Source organism: Meriones unguiculatus, chromosome 12 (assembly GCF_030254825.1).
Source record: "Meriones unguiculatus strain TT.TT164.6M chromosome 12, Bangor_MerUng_6.1, whole genome shotgun sequence".
NCBI lineage: Eukaryota > Metazoa > Chordata > Mammalia > Rodentia > Muridae > Meriones > Meriones unguiculatus.
The window spans coordinates 36,963,346-36,979,797 of NC_083360.1; the positions used below are offsets into that span (position 1 = coordinate 36,963,346).

The 16,452-nt window shown below is 42.9% G+C and overlaps 1 protein-coding gene across 1 annotated transcript in view; it reads right to left on the reverse strand.

Annotated features, from left to right (window-relative positions):
* The window catches only part of Pkd1l1 (polycystin 1 like 1, transient receptor potential channel interacting), a 123,756-nt gene that overhangs the window by 64,956 nt on the left and 42,348 nt on the right, over positions 1-16,452 (reverse strand). The window contains exons 18-25 of the mRNA XM_060365206.1: positions 14,561-14,672; positions 11,624-11,822; positions 10,540-10,596; positions 6,308-6,517; positions 5,114-5,359; positions 3,305-3,415; positions 3,043-3,197; positions 1,646-1,746 (exon numbers count right to left, since the gene is read on the reverse strand). Coding sequence (XP_060221189.1) covers positions 1,646-1,746; positions 3,043-3,197; positions 3,305-3,415; positions 5,114-5,359; positions 6,308-6,517; positions 10,540-10,596; positions 11,624-11,822; positions 14,561-14,672 — 1,191 coding nt within the window. The remainder of the gene's footprint in view (positions 1-1,645; positions 1,747-3,042; positions 3,198-3,304; positions 3,416-5,113; positions 5,360-6,307; positions 6,518-10,539; positions 10,597-11,623; positions 11,823-14,560; positions 14,673-16,452) is intronic.

Consider the following 16,452-nt stretch of genomic DNA (forward strand, 5'->3'; position numbering starts at 1 on the left):
TCAAACCCTTGGCTGCCGGGGACAACACATAGACCACGTGGGGTTAGCCAGTCGTCTCCAGATAAGTTTGATATTTAAAAGGAAAAATACTTAACTTTCCACTTATTTAAAGTTTTCTCCTGAGATTTTTAAATAAGTGGTTTGGTGACACTTAGGTATTGTTAGACGATTAGATAGAGGTGTTGGTGCAATTGATGGGGGCATGGCAAGTGGATAAGAGTGCTTGCTGTGCCAGGATCAGGACCTGAGTTCAAATCCCCAGAACCTGCATAAAATGTTTGGTGGGGTCACTCATTTGCTTGTAACCTAGTGCTGTGGGAACTGGAGACTCAATGAACACTGGGGCTTGCTGGCCACCAATCTAGCCTCAGGTTCATGGAGAAACCTTGTCTCAAGGGAACAAGGAGGAGAGTGCTAGAGCAGGACCCCAGACATTTTTCTCTGAGTTTGCACACACACAGACTTGCACACCTGCCCACCCGTGTGTGCATCACCCATATACTCCATAAACTTACACCACACATTCTCACAGTAGATTAATAAAATTATTCTTCATATGATATTCAACAATAAATAGTTGGTCAGAGATCTAAAATGCTAAAGCATTGATACTGTACCAGTGCCAAATGACTCATGATGATTTCTCTTAAAGCTCAGATACAAGGAATTGGTTTTTAACAATGTCCCCAAGTGTAAGAGCTTTTCTTATTAAAGAAACCTCTCTTTGCAACAGATGGAGACAATTACAGAAACCCACAACTGGTCAAAATGCAGTAACAAGTGATGACGGAGTGTCCAGTCCCAACTGATGTATACATTACACAACTCCTGCACCGACGGCTCAGGGAACACTGAGGAAGAATGGGTGGCAAGACTGAAGAACCGGATGACAAGGAAATCTACTGGGACACTGTGTCTCTTAGAAATGAGAAGCTTCCCCCACAACACTTCAACAACACAGGTGCCTAAACTAGACCCAAAGAAGGATAACACCATAGAGCTATACGAAAGTGGGACACTTACACAGAAGCCCATGCTTAGGCAAAGAACTACAGGCAACTAATAAATGATCACAGTGAGATACCCGGTCTGCACTAGGCATGAGCCATCTAATTGGCTATGGAATTCCAAGCAGTCAGCCTTGAATTATACACATATAAACATAGTACCAAATGGACGGAGCAAGTTGTATTTACATATTTAGGCAAGTGCGTGTATGTGCATGTAGCAATAACCAAGTAAATTAGGTCATAATTCGAAGAGGGAGCAAGGGGGAAAACGGGATGGATTGAAGAGAAAAAAAGAAGGGGGAAATGATAATCATTTTGATTAAAACAACGCTGATAAATTTGACCATTAAAATGTTTTACTGTGTGCGTAGTGGTGAAGACTTAGGTTGACACAAAAAAGAAAGAAAAGAAAGACAGGAAAAAAAGAAAAAAAGAAAGAAAGGAAGAAAGAAAGAAAGAAAGGAAGAAAGGAAGGAAGGAAGGAAGGAAGGAAGGAAGGAAGGAAGGAAGAAAGAAAGAAAGAAAGAAAGAAAGAAAGAAAGAAAGAAAGAAAGAAAGAAAGAAAGACTGCCATGCACATGCAGGCCTCAGCACATTAAGAGTATGGCGTGTCCAAAAGTTTAGCATCCACTGACCTTTCCATGGAGCAGCAGGTACATAAATTTGTACAGTCTTCTCTTCCCAGAAGTAGATCCGCTTCACCAGAAAATCAGAAGGCGTGGCTTTCTCAGAGAACCTAGGAACAAAGGTGATATAGTAAGATACAGCTTTTCTTTTCTGTGTATACTTAAGTACCTTGTAGCAAATGTCCTTTGCCCTAGAAGGGGATCATCAAGGCTAAAAAGAACCAAGATGCTTTATTCTCCAGTATACAGCCTCTTAATAACCACCCCTGACCCAACACACCTAACACATTATCTCTTATACGTGTAACCAAAACCAAAACCAAAACAAAACAAAACAAAAAAACCCTCAAACCAAAATAAAAACAACAAAACTAAACCTACTTCAGGAAATAGCAACAGTAATAACCAGCTGTGTCTTTGGGAAGAGAACAAACACCTGGCTGCATGCTGAGGAACTAGCTAGGACACCTGTATGCTTCTCCACACAAACGCTTCATCATACTGTCAGGAAGTGCGGAATTGTTAGGGAGAGGACGGAGGCTGGAACAAGTCAGGTAAACAAAGTTCCAAGCCCTTCCCTTTTATGTGTGACTTTGAAAAATTAAGTGGGGGAAAAAAAACAGATTCTTTAAGCAAATAGAAACCTTTACACATCCAATGGATAGTCAAGCCAAAAGAGACTCAGCTGTGTGTGGGGTCTAACTGCCGAGCATAACACACATCCTTGCTTCTGAGTCCCCTCCAGCCAATTGTGGGACTCACGTGGTCAAGCAGGTATAGTGGAACAGCTAACATCTGCCCAAACACAGGACAAAAGAGCCAGGGCTGCTTCTCCCAGAAGACACTGCCCCTCCAACCTACTGCTCAGTCACTATGGCGGCTTCTAGCAGTGTTTTCAGCCTGACAGTCCAAAGAATCTAAAATGGCTTCTCTACATAGTCTAGCCACTCACCACGCGGACCAATCCAACCTGGCACATGCAGTGTCATTGAAAAAGAAGATTAATTTATCATGTCTCCTTGGGAGCATTAACTTGAACACATTTTCTCCTGGGAGAAAGAGAGCCAGGAAGCAATCAAAGGGAGGGAACAATAGAATAATTTTTGCCCAGGTCTGTATTGTGGTGTTATCAGACTTCTAAATGAGGTCATGCATAGTACGACTGAAGCTCAAGTGTTTCTCATTCTAGTTAGCAGGCAGGAATCTAAAAAAGGGAAGATCATTGTCTAAACGGCTATATTCACCCATACATATGCATGCATATACTTTCTTTAGAGAATGACTTTCACTATTCCTTTAAAATTAATACACTCTTTTGTTCACAAAGCAAACAAACAAACAAAACCTTTAAGGACACTCCATCATTCTGTCATCTCATTCCCACTGTAGACTCCACCTTCACATACCTCACTAACAGCATGATGGGAAAGGCTCTTGTAGCTGGCTTAGAGAATCTGATGCTTATCTGCAAAGATTCCTGAGGTTTTTCTGAAAGCTCATTGAATCGGTGGACATTCACCTCATCCCGAAGCAACACAAACATGGCTGGGTTTTTCTTGTGCTGTCATTGGAAAAAGAAAAAGAATCAGGCAAAGTTTGTTTGAAGAAAAGTAAATGCATCACTAAGCAGCCAGGCCTAGCAAAATGAAGCAGGACAGCTGTCTTTACCTGGCGGCCTTCCTCTTCAAACTCCACAGTCACAGGTACCTCCAGTCGTCCTCTGAGGATGGGTCTTTGGCTCTTGCAGCTGTAGAAGCTAGGTCTCATGACAGCACCCACCTTGGGGAACAAAGAGAATGAAGCCAACAGTTGACTCAAAAGAGAAAGGCAGGTATAGTGGCACACATGTTTAATCCCAGCACTCGCTGGAGGCCATGGCCGAGGCAGAGGCAGGGGCAGAAGCAGAGGCATCTCTGTGAGTCTAAGGTCATCCTGGTCTTCACAGTGAGTTCCAGGACAGCTGGGCTATGTAGAGAGACCCTGGCTCAACAAACAAAGAAACAAAACTAAAGAGAAAGAGAGAGAGAGAGAGAGAGAGAGAGAGAGAGAGAGAGAGAGAAGCAGTAAGTAATTGGAGCCATACTCTTTCCAGATCTGATCAAACAAAATGAATTTGAAAAGTTAGGTTGGCAGAATCTCTCTCTGTGTGTGTAGAGGGGGATTTAATGCTTCTTGTATGTTTCCCTTGCTAAAATGATAACTTTCTAAGTTAAAAATAAATATTAAGAGCCCTTATAAAAAGAAGTGTCTGGGAAGGGTGTGGCCGTGCAAGACTTTAGTCCCAGCACTCTGGATGCAGAGACAGGTAGGGCTCCGTGATTCCAGTGGCTACATAGTGAGACCCTGTCTTCTTCTTCTTCTTTTTTTTAAGGAGGAGAGGAAGGAGAAGAAAAGGGAGGAGAAGGAGAAAGGAGGGAGAAGAAGAGAAAGAGAAGGAAAAGGAGGAGGAGGAAGAGGAAGAAGAGGAAGTGCCCACTGAGCTGAGCTGGGTGGGAAGGCAGAGGATGTAAGGAGCGTGTTGCACGCTACTTCTCTGCTTTTCATGGCCAACCTGATCCACAGACCCAGAGCACTTGTGGATTCTGAAAAGTATTCACTCATACCAAAGTTCAAAGACCTGGCAAGTGCTCCCTGACTTCCATACCCCTAGCCAGAGTTGACCCACAAACATCCCTGTTAGTTTGGAGGAGGAAAAGGCTCCAGCGGCTCTGTGGAAGCCCCTTTTCATGTTTTGCTCTGAGTGAACTCTGCGTTGATTTTAGGAACAATGAAACCTGCCTGAGGCATAGCCACTCCACCACATGCCCCAGCCCTGTATTCCGTGACACAGATTAGGAAACCTCAAGGTGAATACTGATGTGTCCACTTATCAGAGTCGAAGGAGTCTCGTTCTGCTAAGATGTTTCCGGAGAAATTTGTAAAGACAAAAGACCAAAAATCAAAACAGAAATTCTGATACTTGAACATTCACGCCACAATCACCCTGAGCCTGACCTTGGAGGACCACTGGGACATCTTATGCAAACAATTAGAGCTTAACAATTAATGGCCCATGGAGCCAAATGAATGAGCTCAAATGGCCAGTGTCAAAAAGGAAAACTTGTGGGGGTGAGGGGGTTTGTACTAATTAACAAGGCTGTGAGAAGCCTGCCTACCTACCCAGAAATGGACACACACATACCCGGCACAAACAGCTCCAGAGGAGAAAATGAGCACTTCCCCTCTGGGGACTTGCCCACAGTAGGGTCTGTAGGGTCTTGTCTCTGGAAAATAAATTTCCCACCAGTTTGTCACCAGCTATCTACAGGCCACCCTAGACAGAGCAAAAGTGACTTTTAGCCACTTCCAAGTGGCTTCCCTTTTGGAACTAAGACAGCGGACAAGTGTGCCAATCTGCCCTCCTTTTTTGGCATGAAAGTCAAGTCACTGAAAAATTGAAACCACCATTATAGAAGTAGTAGAGGCCAAGTCCTGTACCTGTCCAGGAGCTCTTCCCACTGGATAAGGGCTCTTCATGAAGACCATGAGCTGGCTGATGTAGCATGGACTTTGTGTTTCCTCCCGAGCTCCAGGACCGTGCAAGGCTGGGTCACCAGGGAAATGTATCCGGATGAAGCCCAGATTCTGGATAAAACTCCGAGTGCTATGATGGAGAAGGGTCCAAAATTCCATCTGCCCAGTGTTTATGTGAAACTGATGCTGGTGGCTCAAGGAGAGACAGGCCTGCAGATACAGGTCATGGTGAGGACTATGCTTGCAAGATGAATGAGCAAATGGATATGAAACACAAAAGGCAATAATACTAAAAGCACAAATGGCTTTTTTCTGTTTTGGTGCATCTCCACTGATAGTTTATTTGAGTTTTAAAGAATGCTAGGCTTCTTTGTGCTTCCTAGTGCATAAGCATAGTTACTTTTTAAAGACCGTTAGGTTAGATGGTGTGTGCACACTCCTAAGGCAGGTTCAGATGCATATTCACATATGCACGTGAACAGTGATGACAACTTCCGGATTCAAATATAGTATAAATTTCTCTATAATTTCCAAAGTATTTAGATAGCTACTAGTTAAATAACCCAGCAGACTTGGGCAGAAAGGTGGAAGGGATGGCAGACAGGAGGAAAGGAGAGAGAGAAAAACATCTGCTCCTGCCTCACTGCTTCCTCAGAACATTGGCCACTTCATAAGATTAAAATAAAGTAGCTGAGACAAGCTCTCAAAATCATTGTAGCAGAAATAGATGTCTATGTGTTTTAGCAGTCGTAGATCAACAGAGCTCCTTTTAAAAGATAATGGATGCAAGCAATCATTTGTGTGACTTCATGTCATTCAGCAGAAAATAAAGTATGTCTCCAAATGTCAAATGAAGATCTGTCAGAACACTGGACACACAAAACTGCTGCCACAAAACACTTAATATTCCAAACGAACATTTCCAAGTGCTGAGCTGTCACCCGGAACCATAGCTCAACTCTAGGAACTTGCTCTAATTTTCCCTGGGAAAAGGGATACAGATACAGGCTAACATGTGATAAGGGAGAAGCTGGTGTGTGTGTGTGTGTGTGTGTGTGTGTGTGTCTGCTGGGGATGGGACATGCCAAGCACATGTCCTACCACTGAGCTGCACCCAGGCCTGTGATGGCATTTCTGTGGGTGGATGGAACATCTTACTAGTAACATGTCAGAGATGATCTTCATGCCTTCTTCTTGCAGATAGACCTCATCCCACGTGTCTTCTTTGGCGGCTTCCCAGACTCCAGAGATGAGAAGGACAAGTTCAACTCTCAGTTTGTTGTTGACCAGCAACTTCCTGGAGAACTGACCTTGAGCAAGGAACATCTGGGTGTATTTGAGGATGTTCATGGCACTCAGCAAGCCCAACTGCATGGGAAGAGGAGACAGAATCAGAAGTTCCCTGGAATGTGCTTCATTCACTGCTGCTAGGGATTGAAATGAGTTAGCATGGGCCAAGGCAACATACTCCAGCTCATGTGTTAGGTGGTGGGTGAGTGGACAACATTCCACCAGTGGTTTGTTCTGGGATGGCCAGTTCTGCAGTCATAAGATGACCAAGGAAAAAACAAAAGGCCCATTATAGCCCTTCATGCTTGAAGATACTATGCATTAAAAAGGAAATGATGTCAGAAATCCTTTGACATATTGGCCCTGACATCATTCCGTGTCCTCCATTCTCTCCATCACTCATGCATAGCCTGTGTTCAAGCCATACCGAATGTTTATCATCCCCCAATAATCAGGGCTTTCCCCCAATATCATGCATATTCCTTCCCCTACCATTACCTCGCCCTCTGTTTGCCTCGAAAAACCCTCCTTCTCTTCCTCTATAAACTTTCACTGAGCAACATTTGCAGATGTTTGTAAAGGCAGAGAGGGTGTGCTAGTGCCACCACATGCCTGCTACTCGATTTCAACACTTATCCTTTACCAGCAGCACTTTAGAAAATTGATGTAAATGTTTTAATTCTTTGAGAATCTTATATATGGATACTATGTATTTGGAACATATCCCCCACCTACCCCTTCACCTATTTCATCTGAGATCCACCCACCACTACCTTGCTTCCTCCTAGTCCAATCTGTGCTACACAAGTATTAATGGGTGTGGGTTCATCCACCGGACTGTGGTCATGAAGGGGCCACACCCTTAATGAAAGCTGATTCTCCCTTCCCCAGAAGCCATCAACTGTCCACAGGTCTCAGCTAGGATGGGTACTCATGAGCCCTTCTATCTTCCAGGCAGCATCTGTTCTTGGATTCCCAATTCAAGCTCTTTTTTTAAATTTTAATTTTCTTTTTTAATTACACTTTATTTACTTTGTATCCCCTCTCTAGTTTCCTCCCTCCTCCCTTCCCAATCCCTCCATTCCTCCCCCTTCTCCACGCATGCCCCTCCCCAAGTCCACTGGTAGGGGAGGGTTTCTTTTTCTTCCTTCTGATCCTAGTCTGTTAGGTCTCATTAGGAGTGGCCGCATTGTCTTCCTCTGTGTTCAAGTTCTTTTTTTAAGTACAAAAACCTTAGATATCATTTTTATCTCTGAATACTTTACTCCATTAACTACAGAGAAGGACTCATTCTGAAAATGTGCACACTATGCTACAATTAAAAGAGCCACAGTCCTATCTTCTCATTTTGTAAACCAACAACTCCTAACATCTATTGGAGCTGTTGCCTGTGCCTCTGTTGAATCATGTCCCTCTCCTAGTGACAGGGCTTAGAAGGATGGCTGTTCCCACATTTAATTTCATTCATCAGCGCTTATAAGATGGGCATTAAATATTTCCTTCTTTGGTCTTTAGCAGCTTGGTAGGAACTGCTAAATAAGTGTGGGTGGTAAAATTAAGTAAGCACTGTTTTCTGATGATCACAATTATTTAACCAATGACTAACAGCTTAGATATAGCTTTAAAAAAATCCCAAAAAATGCAAAAATAAGCTAGTTTGGAAGTAAATTTGTTTAAAAAAATTGTGTGTGTGCGCAAGCCTAGTGGTCAATGATGGGTGTCTTTCTCAGTCTCTATCTATCTATCTATCTATCTATCATCTATCTGTCTTTGAGTGAAGGTCTCTCACTGAGCCTGGAGCTCGCCAATTGCCTAGATTGTTGGCCAGCGAGGTTCAGGCATCTCCTTGTCTCCACTCTAGGGAGATCTGAGATTATAGATATGAGCTACTATGCTTAGCTTTTTACCCAGATTCTGGGGGTATGAACTAGGCTTCTGTGCTTGTGCTGGAAGAACTTTACTGACTGAGACACCTTCTCAGCTCCTGGAAGAGCATTTAAACTACTTACAGAGCTAATGCCGAAATAGGGCTTAAGATGTAAAGAACATATCATGAAACATATATGGAGTTTTATGGTCAATTTTTACCGCGCAATTTTTAAACAAAAATAATAGTAAGTCATGGTTACTTCAGAAATGGCAACCATGTTCATTTCTGAGAGATGCACAAAAGGGCTGTGGGCAAGGATGGGTTGATCTCTACCACAGTTACCCTCCTGAGCCTTCCAGAGGGGTATTTCTGGGGAGGAACTCCATGCCCAGGTCCCGGAGCCCAGCGGAGGCCAGGTGTGCAGTACCCAGGAGAATGTGTGGAATGAGGCTTGACAGCTCTGGGTGACAGTATTGACCTTATTTGTGTGGTTCTCCCCTGAACTGGGGAGCCACAGAGTGAAGATGTCAGAGGCATGAGAATAAAGAAGGGGAAGGCTGAATTTCTCTGTGTTCAGTTACTCACACACCAGGGATTTTGTTATAGCAGCTGACATTACTTTAGCATACCTTAGCTTGTATATCGGCATACACAGCGTGTACTGTGAAAGAATTAGAGTTACAAGATATATGTGCCCCAAATCCCAGTCCAAGGGTTGTGTTTATGTGGAGTCAAACAAACTCTGTCATCAGATCCCTAAGGGTTTCAGGGAGATTATGGCATTTTACACCAGCTTTGATGAGAAAGTAATATTTTTCAAGGACGAGAAATAACCTGTTCCAGGTCAAGAGAAAACTTACTACTTCAGGAGCATGAGAAACATCTACAGTAACAGAACCTAGAATAGATGGTGTGCGGGGGTTGGGGGGTACAGAGATAATGAGCTGGGCCAGGTGAGGTCTTTATATACTGTGTGGAGAATCTAAATGTCATCTGTAATTAGAGAGCCATCAGGCATCAGAGCGTATCAGGTGACATGACCAGATGTATTTGATGAAGGCAGATGTGTAAGAAGACAGCAGGGCCAGGTGGTCAAGTTAAGTCCAGCCTTCTTTTGCAGCCTTGGCATTATACAGAGATTTAAGGATAATAAACTACAGGAGTTCACCAGGAGTGAAAGCTGAATCGTCCAGAGGACCCCTTGCTGAAACACTACCATGTCAATATGATGGGGAAGAGGCAACAGGACAGCAAGGGATGCCAAAGCAAAACATAGTGAGCCAGGAAGCCATAAAATGACAGCCCCCCCATCCCTACCCCTGCCGTGTCCTGTGAAGGGAAGTGGTAAGCAGAGCATTTTCAAATCCAATGCTGGTAATGCGGCAGGAGAGACAGCAGGCATTGACACAGTAAGCCCAGGTGTCACCTCTACTGCAAAGAGGTGACTAGAAATGAAAGCTGCTGGGAGAGGGTGTGACATTACCAAGTGGATATTTAAGGAAATAAGGGAGAGTCTTAGCATACCTTGTGGTCATCTAGAAGAGGGATAAAAGAAGCAGCAGCAGATGGTGGCCAACTTAAGGAGACAGACACTGGAGAGCAGTATGACAGGTGGAACTACCTATACAAGCCATTTAGGATGGACATGTCCAACCTCAGGGACATCAGGCACACAAGCTGGACTGGAGGTGCACAGAGTGGCAGTGGATAGGTTCCTGAGCACAGACGGAGGGAGGATGTTCTCTGGGAGCCAGGAACTTTATTTCCCAGTGACGGGGAGGTGAAGGCAGATGCAACTGCAGTAAGATATACTGACTATTGGTCATGAGGGACTCCCATGAATTCTCTTATTATCTCTCAAAGAACATCATAGTGAAGACATCTTTTGAAGGACTCTGAGAGATGTTAGAAATTTGAGAAAACAAACAGGTATTATATGGGAAAATCCAGTGCCATGCATTAGTAATAAAGAGCAGTCGACCCTACAGTATAATTCATACCATGGAGGACACTTGCTACCCTTTTCTACAGCTATTTCTGTATGAAGAAAAGGTTTTTAGGCATGGCTTAAGGTGGATAAAGCAGTTCAGAGGAGCATTTAGGAGAAAGTCCTGTCTCTAATCTCAATGTCAAAATATGATTCTGAATTATGTATTTATTAAGTCCTGATCATGGCTGTTACAGTCATGCAAAATCCAGGAAAACACATTGAGAAAGAAATAGCACTTACCTTATTAGGGAGGCTTATGAGGTCTCTCAATATATGAATAGACTCCATCATTGCTTCCTAAGCAGCAGAAACAAGCCACCAACAAATCAGAGAGAAATAGAGATAGAGATAGATAGATAGATAGATAGATAGATAGATAGATAGATAGAGAATATTGTTATTTCAAATGCAGCTTTCTTATAGAGAAATAGAGCATATATTGTGTCTTTCTATGAGGAGGCTTCCTAGAGTCTAGCCCTTTTGTAGCAGATCATGACCTTGGTGTCAAAGCTTCCTCCCAGGCCAGCATTATTCTGGTGTGCCTCTGGCCAGCCTCACCAGACTCTAGTGGGGAACTGATACAACAAAAGCTGAAATAAAGGGACAAAACTAAACACAACTTCGAAGAAGGGGCAGAGAAAATGTCAACAGAACGAAAATTAACAGGTCTAGTAGAGTATCTTGTAATTCTAACAAAACAAGGTATGTCCTTTGTTGTCATAAATGTTCTCTGGTGACCACTATAAAGCAGACTCACAGAAATTCTTTAAGGGCAGTAACCTTTGAGTCTATGGTCATTTATTAAGAGGTTGTACTTGTGGCAGGGGATCTGGTGCACTGGTTAAGTGTACTGTTTTTCTAGAGGACCAAGCTTCAATTTCCAGCACCCTCATGGTGGCTCACAGCCATCTGTAACTCCAGTTTCAAAGGATCTAATGCTCACTTCTAGCCTCAGATAGATGCACAGGCAAAATATCCATTCACATGAAATAAATAAATCTTTACAAACTTTTTAAAAGTTAATGTTTACAAAAAAGAAATTGCATATAATTTTGACTTTATCCCTTTGTTTATGGTTGTTAACAGAATAAAAATTAGATTTATAAATATTTTTATTCATAGAAGCACTGGGAGAATTATCTATAATGACAACCGACTTGTATCACTCAGAGAAAGCACTCACAGGAGCTGAGCTGCCTACCTTCCTGCCTCCTTTCCTGCCTGGATTTTATGAGCAGGGGCACTTGCTGAGGAGACATCTATTCAGAGGAACTGCCTCCGTCTAGGCTTGTAGACACTGACCTCACCCCGTGCAGGACCATACCTGATCTGTCAAAGGTATTTTGCACGCTGAGGAAATCAATATATCCTGTATTTGTGACCACTGACCACACGAAGAAGTGTTTTTGCTCTCCACGTACAGACGGCTCAGGATCCCAGTGACCATGGCGATGTAATTCCTGATTTCCCTGTGACTTCCCACCAGATGGAGAGTAGACAGGTTTTCTAGGGTGGAGTCATATCTAAAGAAAACACAGAGCCATGATGACATTGTAAGCCTTTACTGTGCCAAAGGGGAAATGGAGTTTGTTCTTTATTTTTATGTACATTTGAATGTCTGTGTGAGGGAGTCAGATCCACTGGTACTTGAATTGCAGACAGTTATGAGCTGCCATGTGGGTGCTGGGAATTGAACCTGGGTCCTCTGGAAGAGCAGCCAATGCTCTTTTCTCCAGCCCCATGGAATTTGTCTTAAGTGGGTATAAACCAAAAGAGAATGACATGAAGGGGAGCTGGTCTGTGTAGGGAAAACTTGAAACACACAATTAGACATGATACCCAAATCCTAATTTAACACATCACTTTGACTAGAATTGAAAAAACACAAGATGTCAAACAGTTCCCAGTATGCAAGCATAGGGACAAATGAAGGAATGTGGCCCAGAGCCAAACACAGTGGCTATAGCTGGCTGAAGAGCCGGCAGCTGAACCATTAAGAGCTCATAGCACACAGACCCAAATTAGAGTGGAGATGAATAACATATTTGTGGCTAGGTATAAAAACCACAGGTTTATGACTTCAGATTTTAATACATGGGCATTTTACTTATTTATGAATGTAATAATCAACTTATTTGCATCTGGAAAGGCAACATAATGTCTTAGACTGTACATAAGGCCAACTCCTCTTCCAACCCTACCTCCACACTGTCCTTACCATATGACTGCAAGACATCATTTACTTGAATAACTCAGCCTGAATTTCCAAAGGTAAAACAAACTCCAACTAAGTAAAAAGGCTTGGTGAGCAATGAATCACATACCAACCACAGATGACATGTAAGTGACTACAGACAAGGAAGCCAGGCACAGTTGAAAAGCACACAAATGAGTCTGAGCCAAAACAGATTGTAGAGATAGAAAAAAATGTGTTCTACAGATTTAATCTCTACGGTCAATAATCATAAAGACAAAAGACCAGGTAAACAAAAGTAGCCATAGTAAGCCTTGGAAAACGGGGCCCACACCCAAAGAGGCACAGCATGTTTAAATTTACTATAAAATCAAATGAAATTTCTGGAGCCATTTGTACAATAACAATAATAAAAACTCACTGCAGAGTTTAAAAAGTAAATTTGAGAAAAACACCTGTGAAACTGGGGACAGAACAACAGAGATAATGAATAACAAGCAGAGAAGTAGGAAGAAAATGAACACAGATTTGTGGAAATGTTGGATGTGAGTTCACAAATTACATTTTTTATTTCTTTTCTTAAATCCATTGCATAAGATAATGTGTATAAGTTGTTATGGTTGAACCTATAACATGTAGGAATGTGGTAAATAGTAACAACCTGAAAAGGAAGCTGAGAATGAAATTTTAGAATGACGAAATGATTCTGTTCAGCAACTGGAATCTACTGAAGACAACCAAGAAAAAGTTAATATGCCTTAAGCTGCCTCTGAAATACACTGCACCCTTCCTTTTTTTCTAGTTTTTTTTTTTTAAAGAAACAGTAGACTATATAGAATAATAATTATAACACTGTATCTTAGTTTCTTTTCCTGTTGCTCTGATAAAAGCAATTTAAAGGGAAAGGATTTATTGTGTCTCACAGTTCAAGGGTATAGTCCATCATGGAGGGGAAATCAAGATGGCAGAAGCTTAAATCACCTGATCACATCACATTCGAAATCAGGAAAAAGAAGCAATGAATGCTGCTGCTGTTCCACTCCCAGCCAGGGCACGGTGCCTCCCATGGTGGGTGGGTCCCCCTTCAATTAACATAATCAAGATTATCTCCCACAAACCCACCAAGAGGCCCAACTCTCAGGTGGCTATAGATTCTATCAAGCTCAGTGCACTAACCATCACACACTGTATTGTTTGGTAAAAGTCATAAACATAGAATTGGTCAAAGTACTAAGACTAAGAGAATGAGTGTTCAGCCTTAAACACTGCGCTAACATCTGTGCTAACCACACCATCACCAAGGCTTAGCAGACACAGTGGAGGAGGAGTTAGAAAGAATGTAAGAGCTGGAGAGGGGGTGTTGTGAAATGCTGTCTTCTGGACACGACAGGACTGTTACAATCATGAACCCATAGGAGCTGTGGTTCCCTGTACAACATGGACAAGATGTAGATATAGGTTTTGGGGTGTTGGGAGGTAAAAGTTGATGATGATGATGATGCAGGAATGACTGCTGTTTAGTAGAAAGATGTTCTGAGGACCGAATGCTCTCAAAGAAGACCATGCTAAATGCCACAGTGCTCTGTGAGTGCGGGATTTCAGTGGAAGAGCTATATAATATGTAAATGATGCATCAATAAACCTGTTCAAGGGGATGAATAGATGGCTCAGTGGTCAAGATCACTTGCTGCTCTTTTAGAAGACCAAATTCAGTCCCCAGTACCTAAGCAGGATGGCTCATAACTGCCCCTACTCCGGTTTCAGGGGTCTAATGCCTTCTTTTGGGCTCTTCAGGCACCCACATATGTGTAACCTTCACCCCCACATCCCCAAAGATTCATAAATAAAATAAATCTTAAAAACATGTTTTAAAAAGGAGAGAAAGAGCCCACGAGCCCTGAAGCACACACACAGTGCTGTGCATGCAGTGCGTAACTGTTGGGTCGTGGGAAACCCTGGCTTTTGCCCTGTGTGAGAAGACCAGTGACTATTGTTCTTTTGGTAGCTGTTTGCCATCTCTCAGGGGAACACTGCTGGAGGGTGTCTTTGTTGCACCCTGTTACTTACAGGTCCTTGTCAGGGCAGTCATCTCCATGGTAACGGGGTAACACAGTCACCGCCACAGTGCATGGCTGCACCTTGGAGCCTTGGCCATCTGTGATCTCAGTAGAAACAATGACTGTGAAGGAATGTGACAGAGGAAGGTCATCCCCCACACACAGCTGTCTTCACACACCAACTTCAGGTGAATGGAACAGGTGATAGTGACAGGGTATGAGGTGCTGGCAGAACTCAGGCAATCTGTTTTCCCTCCCATCATTGTGCACAGTGAGAATACCAATAAATCTCTGTCAAGCAAAACTATGAGCTATGGCGGGAATAGCTTTTTAAAAAAATATTTATTTTTACTGAAAACAGATTTTTATATAATATATTCTGATGGCAGCTGCCCCTCTGCCAACTCCTCTCAGATCTTCCCCACTTCCCCACCCACCCAAATTTATAATCTTGCTCCCTCTCACTGAAAAACAAAGAGGCATCTAAAAGAAAGAAGGAAAGAAGGAAAACTAAAAAGAAAGAAAAAAAGGATATTAGGATAAAGAAAAAAAATCTGAATAGGACAAAACAAACTAATGAACACAGAAAAAAGAAGCCAAAGAAAAGGCACAAGAAACACATATAGATGCAAAGACAGAGACACACATGTTTGCACACACAGATATCTCATAAAAACATAACACCAGAAAGCTTAACGTATAAGCAAAAGACCTATAAGGTAAAAATGAAAGAAAGAAAGAAAGAAAGAAAGAAAGAAAGAAAGAAAGAAAGAAAGAAAGAAAATGCCCAGACAAAGCTATATTCAGTGATCAGTGTCTTGCTCAGCCATACAGAGAAGCTTTCTCCGGCAGCAGATGGGAACAAATACAGAGACCCACAACTGGACAATGTGCAGAGAGTGAGAGACCTTGGAATACTCAGTCCTATAGGGGATGTCTCTATTACATCCCTTCCCCTCCGGGCTCAGGGAACCCTGCAAACGAGGGGGCAGAAAGGGTAAACAGCCATAGAGGGTGGGTGACACCAAGGGAACTAGGCCTGTTAAGATACAATAGGATCGTCACACATATGAACTCACAATGACTGTGACAGCATGCACAGGACCTGCACAGGCCTAAGCCAGGTTGATGCACCTCAGCACTGAGAGAGGAAGTGGACACAGCCTCATCCTTCCCTAATCCAGAAGCTATCTCCAATTAATCACCACCTACAGAGGAAAAATTAGTTCAACAGTGTCTCCTTGTGTATATACCCACTCTTAGGGTCAGGCCCCACGCCCAGGAGTAGATGACTGACTTGATAGTATTTTTGGAGGTTGTTTGTCTTATAAAGATTGACTTTTAATTATGTGTGAGTGTATATCTGTGTCAGGGTATGTACATGTAAGAGCAGGTGCTCTTGAAGGCTTGAAGAGGATACTGGATCCCCTGGAGCTGGGGCAGTTGTGAGCCACCTGACCTAAGTGCTGAGACCTGAACTCAGATCTTCTTCAAGTGTAGCAGATGCTCTTAACCACTGAGCCATCTCTCCTGCCCCATGGTAATGGCTTGCTTACAAAGGATTCAAAAATCAGGCACACTACGAGAAAAGACCTCAAAGTGTTATCCTTCTGGGGCGATCTCACAGCCCAACCTAAGAGCTGAGCACCAAAATGAGGCCAGTGAATGCTCCATCAGACAGGGAAGTAAAGGCTGTCATTAGAAAGGCCAGTTGACTGCTCATGAGACAGGGAGTGTCATAGAGGACAGACAGGCCAGTGACTGCTCGTGAGACAGGGAGACACAGAGTATCATAGTGGACAGACAAGCTAGTGACTGTTCATCAGACAGGGAGACAAGGAATGTCATAGAGGACAGACAGGCCAGTGAATGTTCATCAGATAGGCAGACAAGGGCTGTCAT